Source organism: Neoarthrinium moseri (assembly GCF_022829205.1).
Source record: "Neoarthrinium moseri strain CBS 164.80 chromosome Unknown scaffold21_Wmoseri_CBS_16480, whole genome shotgun sequence".
Lineage (NCBI taxonomy): Eukaryota > Fungi > Ascomycota > Sordariomycetes > Amphisphaeriales > Apiosporaceae > Neoarthrinium > Neoarthrinium moseri.
Genome location: NW_026055135.1, coordinates 110,106 through 130,957, shown reverse-complemented (window position 1 = coordinate 130,957; position 20,852 = coordinate 110,106). Strand labels below are relative to the sequence as shown.

General features: G+C 49.7%; 3 protein-coding genes across 3 annotated transcripts; 1 reads left to right on the top strand and 2 right to left on the bottom strand.

Moving 5' to 3' along the window:
- Positions 1-198: 198 nt before the first annotated feature.
- On the bottom strand, positions 199-12,462 carry JN550_006186 (uncharacterized protein; the record flags this gene model as incomplete). Its single annotated transcript, XM_049317897.1, has 4 exons — positions 199-2,946; positions 3,027-3,713; positions 3,785-11,965; positions 12,046-12,462. 4 exons carry the CDS (start codon positions 12,460-12,462, stop codon positions 199-201), a joined length of 12,033 nt encoding a protein of 4,010 aa, XP_049171746.1.
- A 1,550-nt stretch (positions 12,463-14,012) lies between these two features.
- JN550_006185 (uncharacterized protein) lies at positions 14,013-15,752 on the bottom strand (the record flags this gene model as incomplete). The annotated part of the gene is made up of 5 exons (XM_049317896.1): positions 14,013-14,244; positions 14,332-14,887; positions 14,943-15,321; positions 15,379-15,464; positions 15,527-15,752. The coding sequence occupies 5 exons, from the start codon at positions 15,750-15,752 to the stop codon at positions 14,013-14,015; spliced, it is 1,479 nt and encodes a 492-aa protein (XP_049171745.1).
- A 3,224-nt stretch (positions 15,753-18,976) lies between these two features.
- JN550_006184 (uncharacterized protein) lies at positions 18,977-20,616 on the top strand (the record flags this gene model as incomplete). The annotated part of the gene is made up of 5 exons (XM_049317895.1): positions 18,977-19,064; positions 19,122-19,466; positions 19,584-19,707; positions 19,778-20,306; positions 20,383-20,616. The coding sequence occupies 5 exons, from the start codon at positions 18,977-18,979 to the stop codon at positions 20,614-20,616; spliced, it is 1,320 nt and encodes a 439-aa protein (XP_049171744.1).
- Positions 20,617-20,852: the final 236 nt, after the last annotated feature.

Here is a 20,852-nt window from a genome sequence, read left to right as displayed (position 1 = left end):
GATGAGCGGTTCAGAATGAGGTTAATATGAAATTGTAATATGTGAAAGTGATATCTATGTAGACGCGTCATTCAATGAAGGGCAAAACCTAATCGCTCTTCCCGCAAACCCCTATACTACTTTTCCAATGTCGCTGAGTATATCTGTCGCGACGGGCAATAAGTCACATGCAGCTGTCATTCGTCTTGTTTGGTAGCTCTAGCTCAATGCAGTCAACGAGCCCAGCTGCTTGTCCCCATGCTCAGTGAGCGTCCCAATAAGGCGACACAAATCATTGAATATGCGTTGAACCATGGCGCGGTCGGCGTAAGCTGCGTTCGCAGCAATGGATATTTTGACGCCGCTGCGACCGATGTACGCGCCAAGACAGAGACTCCACGGGTACGGATCCACGTCCTTAGGCTCCCAAATGCGCGCGACGAACCTACCCCCACCGGCAAGCTGAACCTCAGAGTTCTCGTCAACGTTCAAGAACTGAGTCACTACCGGGAACTTTGCCATTGATGTTTTCCAGTCTGTACAGTTTCGGATGATGTCGTCCAGCCCTATGTTCTCGTACGGGATGGAATCCACGTACTGCTTGTGCACGGACTGGACGACGTCAGAAACGAGGAAGTCTTTCTTGAGATGTACACGAAGCGGGATGATATTGAGGGTAGGCCCTATCAGATTTTGGAACTCGGCATCCAGTCCGGTCCGGCCGGACGTCATGCGGCCGAAGATGATGTCGGTCGAGTTGGTCATAGACGAAAGTAGGAGAGCGCAAGCGGCATTGAATAGCGTAGCTGGAGTAACCCCTTCTGTTCGGAAATGTGGGATTGTCTCCTCGATACGAATAACGCCTGATCCCTTCATTGGTGGTTGCTTGGCAGTGTCCCAAATGTAAGTTGGTTGCGTGCTGGCTAGCATCGAACGCCAGTACTTCGCGTCTTCTTCGTGGTGCTGTTTGAGATGATGCATGAATTTGGAATAGCTGACTATCTCAGGGGGGGATCGGCCTTCGTACAGCGTTGCTAGTAGTTGGACAAGTGCTATGCGGCTGAGGCCGTCTTCTTGTGTGTGTGAAAGACGCAACAGTAGTCGGGAGTGCGTCGGTGTGCGAGCTATCATGAAACGGTGGAACGGTCTGCCTAGCGTTGGTAGATTGGCGAGATCTTCTTTGAAGAGGCGCGCCATGAGTTGATCTATATCTTCTTGGGAGTTATAGATGTCAATCTGTGGCTCAAGAGACTTCAAAACGACCTGCAAAAAGCCACCGGCGTGCTTGATGAACAAGGTACGAAGGATGGGGACATTCTCGGCCATTTCAACACACACTTGCTGTAGCCTCGAGTGATCAATGTTATTGGGTAGGTCGAAATAGAAACATTCCCAGTGCCTCGGTGGCGTGTCCAAGTGACCTTCGATCGTGAATTTCTGAAATGGTGAAACGGGGAAAATATCCTCGACATCATCAATGGACTTGATACCTATTCGAGGCAAGTCGACGGCGAGAAGTTCGTCCATTTGGTCTTGATCAATGTCGAAAGTCTTGACAGCTGTGCGAGGAGTTTGTGCCATTGAAATCTTTGTACAATATGGTGCAATAGCAGCGATTGTTTTCTTTTGCAGAATGACGGCCACAGGAAGTTTGATTCCCATTTTGCGACATTGGGCAGCAGATTGCATCGCAGATATTGAATCTCCTCCGAGAGACATGAAAGTCTCGTCGATTCCAATACTGGATATCGCTCGGTTAAGCACATGAGCCCATACAGTCTGGAGATCACGCTCCATATCGCTGGTCGGCTGCTTCTCAAGTGAGTTCGGTTCGCATGTGGACCCGATCTCCCCTGACAAAGTTTTTGCAAACTCTCTCAGCAGTCGTTTATCGGTCTTCACAGAGGGTGTGAGTGGAACTCTCGTGATTGGTATGAACTTGGACGGAACCATGTATCGGGGCAATACTTTGGGAAGTGTTGTTTCCAGCTCCTTGACAAGGGATTGAAACTCCTGTTGTTGTTCAGAGTCCGTAACCTCGAGGGTATTTGGACTCGCCTTATCCGTCGAGTATCCGCCAATTTTGATGAACGCTGCCAACGTCTTCCATGATTGGTTGCTTATGTTGACCATGTCAACAACAACCTCACCACCTGATGGCAGGCTCTTGGCAATCTGATGTTTGATCTCATCGAGCTCTACACGCTGGCCATGGATCTTGACTTGATTATCGGCTCTTCCAGCGATAGTGATGGTCCCATCGGAGTTGAATTGTCCCAAATCGCCCGTTCTGTAGAAACGTCGAGTACAGTCAGGTTCACCTCCTCTAGACCAAGCAAGATCTGTGACGAAAGCTGCTGCTGTTGCGTCAGGTCGATTCACGTAGCCACGACCTAGCATGGTCCCTTCAACAACCATCTCGCCGATGCAGCCAATAGGAACCAGTCGGTGCGGGTTACCCTGTTCTGTAATCCAGACATGGCACCCGCTCGCCCGCCCGATCCTCAATGGGTTCGTATCACGTGTGATCTCTCCGTTGAGGCATCCAGAGTTGGAGCACTCCGTTGGTCCCCAGTAGTTGACCAGCTTCACATGACCACACCAGATATCAAGGGCTTTCCGGCCGAGCGGCTCGCCCCCAAAGACAAGTGTTTTCAGAGTCGGTACAGCTGAAGGAGAGAGCAACTGAGCCACAGTCGGGGTAAGCATAATCCAATTCGCCTTTCTATCGTTCATAGCCATAGCCAGATCATCCAGGCGCTCGTCGTCTGAGATGACGCATAAACAACCGCCAACGACAAGGGGAGCGAATATTTCGCATATGCTGGCGTCAAATGTGTAAGCCGCAAACTGCGCGACCCTGGTTGTCGATGTGATGTGCATGGCTTTAGCGTTGACAAGCTGACTCTTTGCCACCGAATGGTGTTCTAGCACACATCCTTTCGGCTTCCCAGTACTTCCGGATGTCTGGGACGTAAGATATTAGTTTGACTCCAAAGGGAATGAAGAGCATTTGCAGGCAGAAAGTCTTTTCCTGAGACACTTACATAGACCACGAAAGCAGCGTCGTGCGGCTTTACTTCAGGCAATGGCAGCTGGGCTGTGCGCTTGAGTTGTCCCATCAAACGTTCGCCTACTGTGATGACATGAGGTATCTGATCTTTGAAGCGCGAAGCGTTGCGTTCGTCGCACATCACAACTGTTGTTTCGACATCGTGACAGGTATCAAGAAGTCGAGAAAACGGATGATCCGGATTGGTCGAGACGCAAACACCACCTGCTTTTAGAATAGCCAACATGGCTACGACAGGCCAGGTTGATTTGTAGAAGCAAAGCACGACCCGGGCCCCGGGTCCAACTCCGCAGCCAATCAGGTGGCTTGCGAGCCTATTAGACATCAAGTTAAGCTGTCCATATGTGAGCTGCGAATCGAACCCGCTGGTGGCGATGGCGTCCGGGGTTGCCTGTGCTTGGGCTTCCACAAGTCCGTGCAGGGTAGAATACACTACTGGAGAGGGGGGCGAGTTCCAACCTTGGACTCGCTTGAGATCTTCTGTGCCAATGAGCTCGATACTATGAACCGGTTTGGCCTCAGATTCCAGGAGGCTGCGAATCACGGTCTCGAGTGACCCTGCTATGCTGCGAGCATAGTCTTGGGAGATTTTACCCCTTTGATATGACATGCTGATTATGGCGCCAGTTGCTCTCACGGACGCCGACAGGGCAATGGCATACTGTAAAACATTCAGTCAATGATATGGAACTAATTTCCAAAGAATCGGGTTTGGGGGTCCCAGGGCCTTACCTCGGTCCTTTCTGGGCTTTGCAGTGGTCTGATCAGAGTATCTAGCTTCTCTTGCTCCGCTAGGTCAAGCGCACGTCGAACCGTCATGCATGTATTGAAAAGCGGAGTTGCTTTCAGGCCTAATCTGTTCTGAATGAGTGCAAGCGAGCAATTCCGATGCTCCAGTCCAACAATAACATCCGTGTTGACACGCTGTAGTATTTCTTTAACGGTCGCTTCAATCTGTACACGGCATATCTGCATGCTGATGATGGGGCCGATGCTTCCCTCGATGCCGTCGATTGGAGTATCGCGGCCAGAGGCAAGGTATCCAAAGCAAGCGTCACTCTGCCCAGTGAATGTAGCAAGGACGATGGCCCATGCAGCCTGCATAAACGCAGCTTGGGTAACACCCAGGCGGCTGCAGAAAGCTGCCATGCCTTCGGTTGCGTTCTCGGGTAGCTGGATAAATCCGTACTCCTTCAGACCGCTGAACGCTTCCTGGTCATTGTTGGTTGGTACATGACATGGCTGTACGTTCTTCAGATGATCTTCCCAGTAAGCGATGCTCTGTTCAGACTTGATATTCTTCTCATACTCGACATATTTCGCAAAATTCATGACTGGCGACGCAAGTTCATGTCCGAGAAGCGAGCTGATAAGCTCCTGCATGAAAACATCCAACGACACGGCATCAATGAGGACGTGGCTGACCTTGAGCTTACAAATAGCTCGTCCGTCCATGGTGCGGTACAGAGTCAATCGTGGCATATACGTCAAGAAGTTGTCCTCCGCTGGGGTGGGAAGTTGCAAGACTTCTGAGACATCCTTGATAGCTTGCTCTGCTTGGAGAAACCGCGGCGCAGGATGGCGTTTGAGAACAACCTGAAGAAAATGGCCATGCTCCGTGGAATGTTCAATGATGCCAGTTCGCATGCTGGGGTGCCTGTGTACGATTGTGTCCCATGCCAGTGACAGGCGAGAAGATAGATTCTCTCCAAAAGCGGGATTGTCGGTAAACTCCCAAACATACTGGATTTGATAGACCTCGCTATCGACTTGCTGGCTTAGCAGGATACCCTCTTGCATAGCTGTACACGGATAGACACTGTCGATGAGAGAATTCTCGGAATCATGTCCTAATCCAATAAGGTGGTCGGAAAGAAGGCTATCGAGTTCCTGGGTTAGATGTGCGAATGCATGGGGTTTTTCAATCGAAGAGGCTTCAGGAGTAACCAGCCTCTTGCAGTGAGGTGCGATAGCTGCAATAGTCCTTTCCACCAATATTGTGGAGACTAAAATCTCGACACCAAGACGTCGACACTCCGAAACTACTTGCATGGCGGTGATACTATCTCCACCGAGCGCCAAGAAGGAATCGTGAACGCCGATTCTGTCCAAACTTAGCTTCAGAATCTGCGACCATACAAGCTGGAGACTCGCTTCGGTCTCATCTCGAGGTGGGGTCTTTTCATTGCTCAAGGTGTTGCCGAAAATCGCATCTTTCTCGAGGCGCTGTGCAAACTGCTTGAGAAGTTTCCTGTCGGTTTTTGTAGTTGCCAGTCTGGGTGTATACGATATTGGGACGAACGCCGTGGGCAGCATGTACTGCGGAAGTGTTTCGGGCAGGGACCTCTGTAGACTTTCGACTACATTTTGGAACTCTTTAACATCGGTTTCCGCCTGGATTTGCAGGCTATTCTGGCCTTCAAGGGCACAGAAAGTTGGTAACCGGATGAATGCAGTCAACGTAGCAGCGTCTAATTCGACAATCTCTGCAGTGACTTCACTACCGATGGGCAATTGCTGGTGAATCTGATATTCGATCTCATGCAGCTCGACTCGCTGGCCACGGATCTTCACCTGTCTGTCGCCACGGCCTAGGAGCTGGATACTGCCATCGGGATTGAAGTACGCAATATCGCCTGTTCGGTAGAACCGCCGGTGCTTTAGCTCGGCCTGTCCGGAGCGCGACCACGTGGGGTCTTCGATGAAAGCGGCAGAATTCGCCTCTTGCCTGTTCCAGTAACCTCTGATGACAGCATGGCCTTCAATAAGAAGCTCTCCTACGCAGCCCCTAGGAACAAGTTGGTTCGGGTCATGGCGCTGGACGACCCACATTCCGCATCCGCTGCTGCGTCCAATGCTAATCAAGCCAGTCTGCTTGTCGGGAGCGAGGTTGATTGCACCTATGTTGGAAGTCTCAGCTGCGGAATAGAAATTTATCATTTGTGCGTGGCCAGCTGCGGACCACGGTTGCACCACCTTCTTGGTAAGCGGTTCACCACAGAAGACGATCGTATCCAGATTGGGAACATCATCTGGAACAATGATCTGGGCAACCGTAGGTGTTTGAAAGGTCCAATTCGCGCCTCGAGCGTTGATAGAGGCAGTCAAATTGTTCATCCGCTCGTCATCCGAGATCACGCAAACACACCCACCACATATGAGGGGGCCGAAGATCTCGAGAATGCTGGGATCCCATGTATACGTGGCGAATTGAAGGGCTCGAGTTGAACTTGTAATGTTCATGGTATCGGCATTTATTTTCTGGGACAGACAGACAGCATGGTGTTCCAATATACAGCCTTTTGGCTTTCCGGTGCTGCCGGAGGTGTATACTATGAACGCAGCGTTTGAGGGTTGGATTTTCGGTCTGACCCAAGTATTGGAAGGCTCCTGTGTGAGCGTGTGAGCAAAGAGGGTGGCGCCAACTACGACAACATGAGGAGAATGTCCAGAATACTCCGATTGCTGATCAGCATCGCAGAGAATGACGACCGGCTCGACGTCCTGGACAATGTCCAACCGTCGGTTCAGAGGATGTTCGAAGTTGACCGATACGCAGACACCACCACTTTTCAGCACTGCTAACATAGCAATAATGGGCCAAGTAGATTTCCTGAAACTAAGGACCACGTGCTTCTCCGGGCCCACGCCGATAGAAGTTAGATAGGCAGCCAACTTGTTGGTGATCGAATCAAGCTCTTCATAGGTGAATTTCCCATCAAAGCCAGTCGTTGCAATTGCGTTTGGGGTAGCACGTGCCTGAGCTTCTACGAGCTCATGTAAAACTTCCTGTGTATACTCAGGCAAGTTGTTGTTCCACGATTGCATGTGCGTGAGTTCGTCCGCGGAGACCAAGTCCACATCACGTAGTCTGGTCGTTGGAGATTCCTTTGACAGCAGCGAGATGATATAGCCTAGTTGATGATGAATGAAGTCGACCTGTTGAGATGCCACAACTTCGTCATCGTAATTGATGAGCACATCCAGAGCATCCCCTCGAATGGTACACTCTGCAGTCAGAGCTATGTCCAATGACTCCTCAGCCTTGCTTTTCATGGTCTGAATTCCGAGTGCTCTCAGTGGTGATGTGATTTCAGCGTCGCCCATCGTGTGTACGACAAGCAAATTGCGGAAATCAACAGCAGCACTTGCCTCTGGGCTGAGATGGCGAATTCGCTGCAGGCCTACATGTTGATGTCGCCTGATATCTGTAGTCTTTCTCTGCATGCTATCAAGAAGGGCCCCAAGTGTCATGTCATTGTTGATATGCATCATTATTGGGACGGATGTCAAAGTCGGCCCCACCATGTCTGTTATACCATCGATCGGTGCGTCCCGTCCAGAAAGTGTTAAGCCGAAAACTAAGTCATTGCTCCCACTGTACAGGGACATCAATATTGCCCAGGCTGTTTGAACGACAGTAGCGAGAGTCACTTCGGAGCCGACAGTCCGCGTGAGTTGAACAGTTGAGGATTTGTTATGTAATGGACGAGGAGTGTGACCAGGCGGCAGTCGGGGATAGTTCTCAGTGATCGTCGGGAATTGGGATCGCCAGAACTCGTCTGACTCGTTGCCATCAACAGAAGAGAGGTGTCCCATAAATCTGCCGTAGGGCACAACAGGCCGTGCCAGTTCTCCATGGAGAAATATGCTGCTGAATTCTTCATACGTTCTCATGAGAGACCAACCATCGTAAAGAGAATGGTGGAACGTTCCCACAAAAACAGTATCGCCACCATGGTGAACTATAACAAACCTGGACAGTTCACTTCCGTAGCCAACATGGAGGGTCCCATTCTGTTCAAGGTATTGTTCGGGAGGCATCCCTGTGCTCTCATGCCAGGTGATATTGGATCGTAGTACCACCTGCAATGAACCAACATCTCGTTTGAAAACGATGCGGGTACGAAATATTGCAAATTCGGAGACCAGTGTATCCCAGGATGATTTAAACCGGTCCAGATCCATAGAAGAGGGCAGTTTTAGGACAACTTGGTACGTGTATGCTTCCGGCCGATGTGATGACACCGCCATGAGAGCCTCCTGAATGGGAGTGCAGGGGTACATATCCTCGACTAAATCGGGGCCTACACCGCAGTCCTGTGCCGCCTCTGCAATGTAGCCGCTCAGCGCTTCCTTGTCTCTAATGAGCGAGAATGCTTCGAAACGTGCCACTTCATCGTCCCTTGGCTTGGTGGATACGTCGGGTTCAATTGTCAAAGCCATATCCTTTAGCATGGGCATCCTAAAGACATCAGCCACCGTCATGGCAATGCCTTCGCATCGGGCCTCGGCAATCAGCTTCATGGACAGGACGGAGTCGCCCCCGGAGCGGAAAAAGTGGGACTCGGCACCGATAGCGTTGGTTGGGATGTTCAGGACTTTTGCCCATAGCGACTGGAGTTTCTTTTCCATGTCGGACTCCGGCGGCCTTGTTACAGTTTGGCTCGTGAGGAAATACTGACCCAGATCGTTGGCGTTGAGCCTCGATACCCAGTGGTGCAGTGTCTTGCGCTCAAGCTTCCCAGAAGGGTTGAAAGGCAAGTGCCTTACCGGTAGGAATATCGATGGAATCATGTACTGTGGAAGAGTCTTCGCAAGATCTAGTTGTGCCTTTTTGAATTCAATTTCAGACTCGTGGTCCATCGCAAGAATGGGTACTTCAACCGCATCATGACGCTTCAGCTTGCTCTGCTCATGGTCCTCTCGGCTGCAGAAGACGGCGAGTGTGGATGTCCCGCCACGACTCGAGATCGTGACGGCTTCCACAGCACTGTTCGCGAAGACATGACTGCAACGGCGAAGGCTGTCCTCGATCTCGCCCAATTCGACGCGCTGGCCATGGATTTTGACCTGATTGTCGGCACGACCTATAAACGTGATGCTTCCATCCGTGTTCATCCTAGCTAGGTCGCCGGACCGGTAAAAGCGTCGAGACCTTCCAGAACCATCACGTGACCATGCTGGGTCAAGGACGAAGGCGGCTGCATTCTCTCGAGGCCGGTTGATATACCCGCGACCAACGATTGGACCCTCAACCACCAGCTCTCCAACGCATCCTATGGGAACAAGGCGATCAGGTCTGCGGTGATCGATTACCCACAAGTGGCAGCCCATTGCGTGACCAATGTTTGATGGGTCATCATCTGGCGCAACCGCTCCGCGAGTGAGGCATACCAAAGGTGTGCACTCGGACGGACCCAGTCCATTATACAGGAAGACGCGTCTGGACCAACGCCAGTAGTCTTGACGACCATTGGGCTCGCCGGTCAATATGAGTTTCTTGAGTGTCGGCACTTGGTCGGGATCAAGGAGCCGTGAGACCGTTTTGGTCAGTGACGAGAAGTTGACGCGTCGCTCGTTGATTACCTGAGAAAGATTGTTCATGCGTTCATGATCTGATATGACACAGACGCAACCGCCGTGTACCAATGTTCCAACTATCTCTAGGATGTGGACGTCAAAGGTATATGCGGAAAATTGCAATGTTCTCGAACGCTCATCTAGCCCGATTCTCTCCCCAAGCGCCTTGAGGTGAGTTGCTAAGGAGCGGTGTTCAAGTACGGATCCTTTGGGTTTACCGGTACTGCCTGACGTATATACCACAAACGATTCGTTGCTTGGAAGAACATTGGGAAGCGATTTGTATGCAGCAGCCGACTTTAGCTGCTCGATAAGGGCGTCAGTGATACCGATTACGTGGGGTACCTGGCCCTTAAACCGGTCAACGCTCTTTTCGTCACAAAGCACGACTCTGGATTCGACATCTTGGACTATCTCCAACAGCCGTGGAGTTGGATGCTCCGGATTGGTTGAGACGCAGACACCCCCACTCTTGAGAGTGGCTAGAATCGCAAAGACGGGCAGTGCGGATTTGGCGAAGCTGAGCACCACGCGTGAGTTCGGGCTTATGTTTGCAACCTCCTGGATATAGCCTGCTAATTGGCTCGAGATCGAGTCGAGCTCAGCATATGTCACTCTGCTGTCGGGTCCGTCGAGAGCAACTGCGCCTGGTGTTTCCCGGGCCTTCTCTGCGATGAGGCCATGGAGTGTTTTCTCGACAGCAGGTGGCATTGAAGCATTCCATGTCGCGAGTAAACCGAGGTCATGAGGGGACATATTATCGAGGTCGTGCAGCGATGATACCGTGGACTCGGTGGCCAGCTGCCTGATGTGGTGTTCGAACAAGTGCAGCATGCTTTCCACCTGCTTGCTGCCGACAACTTTCTCGTCATAATGCGCCTTGACCTGCAGGAGACTTCCACTGCTGCCAATACTGCATTGAACCGTTATCCCATAGTCCCGTGTATCCTTCTCGTCCACCTGAATAGGCTGTAGACCGAGTTCAGTAAGACCTGCGAAGTCTTCATCCTCCCCTGCAGGTTGAATGACTAATAGGTTCTGAAAGCTTGCTGCAGATTTCGCTTCAGGGCTCAAGCGGTATATACGCTGAAGGCCAAGGTGCTGGTGTTGTTTCACCTGCAAAATGTATTCCTGTACCTCCTCAAGATATTCCAGGACTGTGCTTGTGTAGTCAAGAACTATTCTTACTGGCACAGTTGTGATCGTGATTCCCATCATCTGGGTGATGCCAGGTACTGGAGCGTCTCTTCCCGAGAGGGTCAAGCCGAAGACCGCCTCGTCGGTATTCGCATAGGCAGCTGTTATCAAAGCCCAAGCGGCCTGAACCAACGTTGCTGTTGTGATACCAGAGTCGGCTCTCCGTTCCAGGCTTATGTCAATAGTCTGCAACTGTAGCGCCTGAGGGGTATAGCCGGAAGTGGGTAAGCGAGGATAGATTTCGACAGTGTCAGGAAACTGCTCGGTCCAAAACTCCTCGGACTCTTCGATACTCATCTCAATCAAATGGCGTATGAACTGGGTGTACGGGACTTGGTGCGTTGCTACACCCTCGAGGTAGATCTTTTGCACATCCCTAAACATGGCGGGTCGCGACCATCCGTCAGATATCGCATGATGGCCGCTCCAGACAAAGTGCGGTTCTCCTTCATCGTCATGCACAATACCGTATCGACTCAGATCGGAACCGTAAGTGTACGGCAGCTCCTCATCGTACTGCACAAACTCGTGCAGACTCATACCCGAGTGCCAGTCAATGCCTGACCGTATTACAACTTGCACCGTTCCGATGCTAGGTAATGTGACAATTCGCGTTCGGAAGACAGGCTGCTTAGATACCAAGGTGTACCATGCTTTCTTGAACCTCTCTATTTGAAGGGATTCAGGAATTTTGAATACCACCCGGTGCGCATATACACCCGGACGGTGCGCCGAGATTGCCATCAATGCTTCTTGCATCGGCGTGGCTGGGTAGACATCATCAACCATCAGTGGCTCTACCTGACAGGCTCTAGCAACCTGATCGATACAGTCTTCTCTGGAGATGGACTGGGAGATTAGCTCGAGCGCCTTTGGTGGCTCTTCGTGCGGCAACCTGTCGAGAAGAACTAAGTTCTTTGCCATTTCACCCAGGGTCGGCGTTCGATATATCTGGGAGACTGTCAAGGCCCTTCTGTGTTCTCGTAGCGCACCAACGAGTTCGATGGCTTTGATAGAGTCACCGCCCACGCGAAAGAAGTTGTCATCCGGCCCAAGAGGAGCGTTAGGGGAGTGTAGGACACCCCTCCACAAGCTCCGCAGAAGTTCCGCAGGATCGTTCGCGAGTTCATGCTTGGCAGATGATCCCTTGGGCTGAACTTGGGAAAGCTGCACCTCGTTCGTAACTTTCGTGTATTGACTTAGGGGTGAATTCCAGTTCTTGGCCACAAATCCACAGACACGAGTCATCTTGTCCTCAAGGTCAACCAAGTACTTTTGGTGGTTGCTTGTATGCAGGGTGGCGGTGAAGTCAATTACCCCATCCCAAACCGAAGCTTCCACAAGGAGTGAGTGCTGAACGGATTCGAGTATTAGCTAATTATCGATATGCATGTTTTGCAATCACTTCTCAAGTGAGGTTGTGGAGGACTTACTGGTTCGCCTTTCAGGAACGGGTGGTTCATTCCCGATCCTGGTTGGCCCTCAATGAGCAGCAGTTCCGTCTGCCGGAGGAACCGCGTAAAGTCGGGAGCTTTGCTTTCACGCTCCAAACCTGGAGCTTGCCCATTCTGGTGCGCAACATCGCACCCAGTACTTGCAATATCAGCAGGAGTGGATTCTGAGTTGATTCGATAACCCCTGGTGGAGAAAGGTTGTCGCTTGGCATCGTCGTCACGGCCATGCGACTGGCTCAAAAAGTGCCGCACAAACTTGACTTCATTATCACCAGTATAGATGAAGTGAGTTATAGCCCATACTGTTTCCACAATTGTTTGAGCAGAAACATTTTTGATGCCTTCGCCATTCAGCGTAGCAAGTTTGGTAGAAGCTGTGTTATCGATGGAACCCATTTTGTATTACCCATATCTTGGTTGAGCATCAACGCAAATGGATAAATAAGCACTTGGGCTGTTATTCCTAACCAAGACACAGCACGCAGTAGAGGCCAGGAAGATCAGTAGCTAGCAATATTTGGTCTATGCGATACTCTATGTACTCTCTCGCAAATTTCTTCTTTATTCAACACATAAAGTTTGTCATTTTGTTGCGTATGCTATGAACCTTGACTTCTGAAGCATGCTGAATGCAATACCGTACCAGATGAGGGGCGGCTAAGGGATCTAGTAGCCTCCAAACTGGATTGTGAGTGAACACGTTATTGATGCAGAGTTCTGACTAATTACACAGGAATGCAAGCAGTAATTGGCCAGTCTCTCTATGGAGAATTACCCCATATGCTCGTCTGCAGACTCTCTCTCCAGAGTCGCGTCTAACCGTCTAACCCCACCTGGGACTGTTCGGCGTGCTCCACTATGCGGGGTATAACCCCAACGTGAGTAACATCATGGTCAGAGTGCAGGGGATCCTGGTAATGTATCACGATAATATGAGGTAAGCAGTGGACCCGTCCCAGTAACACCTACTCACCTCCTCGTTCAGTTGAGAAGATGGGAAGTTCGGAATTTCCTGCTTCTTTACAGACAGCCATTGATTGAACAGATCCGATCTTAGAAATAGCGAAACATGATTGGTTAAGTATGGAAATATAGTCGGGTCAATGTTCTGCCTAAGGCAATGAATAAAGCGCTAATGCTTCCGGAGCGGTATAACCACTATTACTGGAGGGGTCGACATGATAGCTGAGCAAAATGCTTCCTATATACGAGAGTTTGTCTCATAAACTCCTCTCTCAGCACCTGGTAGACTCGCTTTGGGTCACTTTTGTGACTTCGCAAGGCGACCAAGACCAAGACCAAGCGCATAAATGTGAAGACATTCTACGATTGGTGTACGCCGCATTCCCTGATACAGTATCTCCAACCGAGGAATGTGGTGTCGGTCACTAAATTAAGGAGACCAAGCCAAAGCAGCGATTGTGTGAGGGCAAAGGATGGACACTAAACTGCAATGGCTTGGTTGCTTACCGAAACCATATCACCTTTCTCTGTCACTAGTTTTCTTCCCTAGTAAATGGACCTGGACTCCACACCACCATTGAAGCAGTACTATGGCCCTTTCTCCTTGTTGTTAAGACAGTAAGTGGATACCTTAAGCGTAAATGCATAAGTATATCGAGTGAAGAATATAAAGAAGCCGGCTCAGAAGAGCTTTATGCAATCCGCTCCTTGGTATCAATGGCATCTGTATATAACGCGCGAGCTTGGAGCGGCGATAGATAACATAAGTGAAGTGAATGACTGGCTGCCCCTGTCATGGCCCATACTCTCCACTAAAGAACGCATGCGACATTGGAAAGGATACACGATGCTTGAAAATAGCCGTTTGTTCATCGCTCTTCACCCCTGGCTTCACCATTCGGCTCTGCGAGACTCCAATTGCGGCACTTAAAATTTCATCCCTCAGCCATTCTGTCTCTGACCCAGCAGAGAATTACCTTTGGCTACTTCGCTAAACAAGAGCCCCTGGTCGAATATACACCATTAAATATTCCAACTTCGAACGAAGAAACATCACCGTAACGTCGTGCACTGATACAAGAATCGATGAGAGCATCAAGAGAAAGGTAGAAGACGCCGTCGGCGCCAAGAGCTTCCGAAATTTGGAGATTGGAACGCCCATGTGCGATGAGTCTCGATTCGTCTGCTAGGTCGATACCATGGATGTGCTTGAATCTGTTTTACCCCTTAGTACATCGGTACCACTAGGAAGACGATAACTCGTCATAGGAGTGAAACAAAATAATATAACGAAGTAAATACCTTATAGCAGGCGAACCAGAAGCGAAGTATACTTTCTTTGCGCCAGCTTCACGGGCCATCTTGACGATTTGAATAGCCGTTGTTCCTCTTACGATGCTGTCATCGATTATGAGAACATTTCTTCCCTCGAACTCCTCTCTCACTGTGCTCAATTTGCTGGCGACGGCTTTGGTGCGCTGCTTTTGAGTTGGTAGTAGAAAGGTCCTGAAGATGAAGCGATTCCGCACAAATCCAAAAGCCAGTGGCTTATGAAGGTATTGTGACACTGCAAGCGCACATGTAAGACTCGTTTCCGGCACCGGGATCACGCAGTCGATTTCTTCATGGACGCATCCGTCTTTGGCCGTGATTTCGTTGATGAGTGTCTGGGCTAGCGCCTTACCCATGAATCGACGGCTCCTGTTGACGCTGATACCGTCTATAACGCTGTCGGCCCTTGCAAAGTACACGTATTCGAATATATCCGGAGAATACGAAAGTTGAGGCACAACCTGGCGAATGATACAACGATGCTGAGGGCGACATGCTGATGCATATGGCACAAATATGGCTTCTCCTGCACCCTTCGCATTAGTTGCATGGATGCCCGCTATTCTCAGCAATTTTCTTACCTGGCCGAACATCTCGCACGGGAGTATAGCCTAGACTTGTACAAGCCACGCTCTCACTGGCAAACATGTAGTCAACTTCCCCATGGTCTAGAATTCTTTCCGCCATTATTACTGGCTTGATGCCATTAGCGTCCCGGAAGGCAACCAGTCCGTATCCTGGGATGAACAGGACACATGCGAAAGACCCGACACATCTCAGATATACTTGCTCAAGGCCTAACATAATCCAGCTCTCCACTGAGCTCATTTCACTCGGTGGATGGTATTTGGATAGAAGTGTCTCGAGAATCAACCCCGAATCACTCGTACAATTGCTCTGATTTTGACCGATCGATGTGAGGTATGTGCCAAGAGCTCTGGAGTTTTCAAGATTCCCATTCTATCGAGACTTAGACTGTTATCTTACTCGATTATCACGTAGGACTGGCTGGCTTACATGGGCGATGGCGATATTCCCCCTTGATTTGTCGATTATTGGCTGGATCTGCACTTTGTTGTACTCGCCGTTGGTGGGATAGCGCACTGATATCAGTCAGTCCACCTGCAATGGTAGAGAGGTAATGCTAAAGGTCCCTTGCCATGACCGATACCAAAACTCCCCTGTAGGTGAGAGGCAACATGGCTTCCCTTCCCGAAAACCTCGTTAACGAGGCCGGCTCCTCTGTGGAAGCTCGCCGTCCCATCTTCGGTGCCACATATAATTCCACAGGCATCCTGGCCGCGATGCTGCAGAAAGGCGGCTGTCTCTAACAGATCCGAGTAAGCATCGTATTGAAGACTGCCTAGGCTGACGCCAACTATTCCACACATGTTGCTTCAAAGCCGAGTATCGGCAGAATTGGGGCAGAGCTTGGCAGAAATAAGCCCAAGCAAATAAGGACTGACTAGATCGACTATAACAACAGGACGCAGCTCTCAGTATTGTTTCTCTATAAGCGCTTGGATTTAACTACGTAGGCAGGCATCAATCGTGTCGCCACTATCGGCAGTGTACACTAACTTGGTGGTCAACGTATCGCTTGGTCCGTTATGTCTAGTTGGCACGATCCTGCATTATTCCAGCAGGGATTCACAATGCCCAATAGTTGGTCTCATTAGTCAACCTCGCCCTGCTGTCAATTCTGGCTATTAGATGAGGTTATACAACGGTGACTAAAGATAAGAACACCTCACTTACTAGCCTCTACTTTTGTCTTCTCTAGGCTTGCACTATTACTATCATCGCCTAGAGGTATTATAGTAGCATTGCGGTAGAGACACAACGATAATGAATTGTCTGGTTGTTATTAATCAGAGATTGTATGCAAACCGTTATACTAACCATCAAAGAGGTAATCACGTCATTGTCAGTCTTTCTGACCTTATTGCAGAACAATCTTTTGAGCCTTATGGTATTGGATTAGGGATCTCAGATCGCTCAGGCAAGCTTGCTTCTCATTGTTGTCAGTGTTCCGGTAATTACTAGACCCGACGTTACCACGCAATGAACCATGAACCAATCAAGACCGGGGTAATGAGTGGAAATCTGGAGACGTTGGTGTTGCCGTGTTAATTTAGAGTCCCGAAAAGAACGTCGAAATTGGTGACAGGTGCAACGTGTGGGGGCCCGTGTTGGTCATTGGTACTAATTTGTCACGCTGCTACTTCAGCGACCAGTTGCGAATCGAGATCAGCGCGCAGGATCTTGGAAACTACCATCGGAAGGCGGCACGGCGCGGGAGCTAGAATAGTGATGTGTAGAAAGCTTCCTTCTTTACCTAAGCTGATCCTGCGGGGTACCCTGCTGTAGGGATCAGCCGCAAAGCCGTTGAAGAAGCTGGGCTGCATCAAACCTTGCTGTTACAGTGTCATTCAATACTTCAGCGCCTCTTGGCATTCGAAATACGCACCACGCACCACACCTATTGTCGGAGCTCGCCTACGACCACAAGGAAGCCATATTGAACTTCTGACTACCGAAGGCCAGGGTGAGTGCAGTGAAAGTACTTTGCATGCTGCTCATTCCTTCTATCAAATCTACGTGCGAGGTTCTTTCGCCTATTTGTTCCCAGTTGCCACAATCCAGTGCAGCATAGTGGAAATGAGCGATTGCGGAATCGGCTGTGTATGGATGGGCAGATCACTGTAAATCTTACAGGTGACCTGTATGGAGATTCACGTATTTGTCCCCCGCGCTCATCGACTTACCGCCATCAAGCTTAACATTCACGAGGTGTTAAACTGTCAACGTTAGTATGCCACAAATTTCCCTTAGTAGATTATTCTTTTTTTTTTCTCCCCCGGCAGTCACATGGTCGTCACGAGTATGGTGCTAGACTTAATAGTCTTACAACTCGGATGAACCATGTCCGACTTGCTGATTTCGCCGGTCTCAAACAAGGGGTATAGTTGTTAATACGTAATCGGTGGGTGGCAAAGGCGTCGTCTGACACTCTAGTATGGTGAAACATGCTGTATACAACTGATTCTAGGTAAAAATATGTGGCACATCCCTGTACTAGCGTGGCCGAATAAAACGCGTCAAAACCCTAGTCGGCAAGTGTCCCAGTATAGGATCTCCAGTGCGTGCGGTTCCCCATGGGGCATGAACTGTTACGTGTGGCGTTGATCGACAAAGCGGCAACCATAAACTTTGCGGCATACCGACAGTAGTGCACGAATTGAGTATTGCGACATCCTTGCTTTCGGGTGCGATCTCATTCAGGTTACTAGCTCCGGCATGCAACGCAACGTGTAAGTTCACAGTCATCTTAGTGGACTGCGCCCCAATTCTACAGATACAAGACGCCTAGAGACGACTGACTATCCTCATCCGCTGCTTCACAAAGATGTTTTCCGTATTTTAGTGGCAATAATTCCGTACAATCGAACCACAGGCTGAATTTCACTTCTTTTCCTGTTTCCTGGCAGGCGAATCCAAGAGGTAATCTACAAGCAGAAGTAGGCGACTTGTGTACATCATTTGCCATGAATTCTGTACAGTATCTGAATAATTGTATCCCTTCATTGAAACAACACAAGGTCACTTCTCTCGTCTGGACTGATCATGAACATAGTTGATGACAAAGTATCTATATCTAATGCCCGTTTCAGAAGCGTGAGACGAGAGACCCAAATTTCCATTTGCAGCACAACCAGCCACAAAGTTGTCTCGTCATAAACTCCGCTAGGGGTGTTCTTTAAGATGCAGACGCCTAGCATAGAATCACTGGCGAGAGCCGCACCAAGCAATGCAGGTTTACCTTCGGGTTTCCCCGGAGATTGTCAATCAGTTTGTCCACCCAACTCAAGACCGTAAAGGAACCAATGATTGCCACGCCATGCCTGGATCACAGTGGAGAGAAGGAGTAGAAGCGACATCAAGCGAGACAATTACAAACAGAATGTGCTCCTTGTAGCGCTCTGCATCAAGCTTGGTTACAACTTTCAGTGTGCTTTTCAAGGTGGTACGAGCTAGTCGCCCTGGTTCGCTGTCGCCAGGTAACGCTGTCGCCAGGTAACTCTAGTCCGCCATTCCTTGGCTCCAATTATATCATCTAGAACTGTACTGCATTGCAAGCGACCTAACAAGGGTGCACGTGTTCTTCCGCTCACTTATTACCGGTACCACCGGATCCCCGGATTTAGAGGTTGACAGGGGGTAATACGTATGATGTGTGTGGCTCTGCGTTCCTTGTCATCCGGAAATGCGGCCTGCGGCCCGCCTCTGGGGCCATCCCCGCGCCAACTTTAGGCCCCTGCAAACAACGGACAGGGACTGGGATCAAATCAGACGGCTGGCAGGGTTCCGGTAGGTGGATTTAATTCGATGCAGCACATGGAGCTATTGCGAAAGTACCTCGCGCGCATGAAGCGGTCCACAAGGAGTGAAAACCCAGGTGCTTCATGCTGAGCCGCAGGGCTGCAGCCAATGATGGAACCAGGTACGGAGGGAGTACATACTCTTGACAACCTCCAGGTAGCTGACTTGACAATAATCTGTCTTAAAGCACAATCTTATCCACATACCATCTATAGGTCTCTATAACGACAAAATGCATAACTCGCCGAATACGACAGACAACATGGATGCTGAACTTGCCAGGAAGAGACATCGAAATCGATTTGCACAGCAGAAATACCGTAAGATCATCGATACAATCCCTATGGCCCTTTTGGGAGACTGAACTTGAGGTCTAGGGAGGAAACTGAAATCACATATTGAAGAGTTGGAAAAAAGAGCAGCGGTGGCAGATCAACTGCTCAAGGCTAATAATGTTCATGCCAACGTGCTCTCTAACAATGAACCATTGCCATTTGGTCGCTACTCAGCTCAGCTTGGGGAGCATGGTGCAGCGCACCAAATTGAACCAGTATTGAATGACAACAGAATTAGTACTTCTTCGCCAAGCCGGGGCATAGCGGACTCTCTGCAAAATGAGTTATCGGACATACAGAATGGTCACTACGGAATCCCAAAGGACGCAACGCTCATGGCATCAAAACCAGCCAGCACCATGTCCGAAGAGGCCAATTTCTTCAAAGGTGGGTTGCATTCGTTGGTTGGTTTCAGCCAATGTACATGTTTGTATTTTCGCATTCGCCCTGCATACGAATTTTGCATGAACCCGCTTCTCATTGGCTAATTTTGTTGTCGTACAGCATTTACCATCTCAGAGGATCAGCTGTGGCCCAAGAATTTCCAGTTGCATGACGCTGGAAACCTTGAACTTCAACCAGAGAATATTGATGTGACTGAAACAGAGACGGCGAATCCAACCGCAAGGTAAGAGCTATCTTTAGAAACTGTGTCTATTCACCAGGTGAACATGACGTCGCTAAGAGAAAAGGTGCAGACATGGAAGCACTGACACTGTGAAGGTTCCCAGCCTCGTGCCTTCGAAGGCGAGTCCGCCGAGCGTCATTCCAAGATCGCCACACCAGCCAATAGCACTCGATTCGTCGAGTTTGGAGTCCCGTGTGGAGTTTGTGATACAATCTTTGAAGAAGGCCGGATTCGAAAGTCCTGATTCGTTTGTTTCTTCTTATTATACTAGCGTATTCAGGGATAAGTCTGCCGCTAAAGTAGCCCAAGAGTTCAGCCGCTCCAAGGGCCTGCCGCAATTGCTAGAAGACCTGAGGAATAAGGTGGGATCATGGTCGACTTGGGAGTCCAGTGGGTACAAAGACACAATTGTCCGGCTGGCCGCGTCGATGATTGCAGACGAGTTCGACCGTCTCAACCGGAAGAAATACAGCTGCGAAGTCGAGCTGCAGCAGCATTTCTCTCGCCTGCACCAAGCGTCCACAGACGTGAACAGAGGATCTTCTGTGAACCAGCTATTTTCTCTTATTACCGAGCTCAAGAATACACTGCGAGACGAGGTAATGATCTTCCAATTTATCTGACACCCATCCCTACCTCCTTACGTACAAGAGTTTGTCATGCTGACATGCAAAGCTACCCAACCTTTATGCAATCACCATGTCATTATTGGCGCAGGATACGCCTTTAGCCCAGTCAAAGAGAGTGCAGCTATTGACAGCGACTATTCAAATCATTATTGCATCTGGGGACGAACCGTTTCAGGAGGCAGCAAAATGGGTCTTCAACCGTACTCCGCCAGGATTCATGGGAGAGTCCGGAGATGCGCCGGCTGATGACTTTGATGAAAGTGCAATTGAAAGCTTCTAATTGGATGACTTTTTTCCGGACGATGTATAGGACATTATAATGATGAGCATATGAAACAAATTGTATACCCCAGCTATTGGGTTAGAAAACCCTTCGTTCTCCCCGGCAATGCCTGTGTCATGCTTCCCTATATGCAGCGCTCATAACTCTGCTCAATTTGACATGATACACGCAATGACGTCAGCTGGTGATTCGAAATCTCCTCAAAGAAGGGTCTTGATCATATCAACATCTAC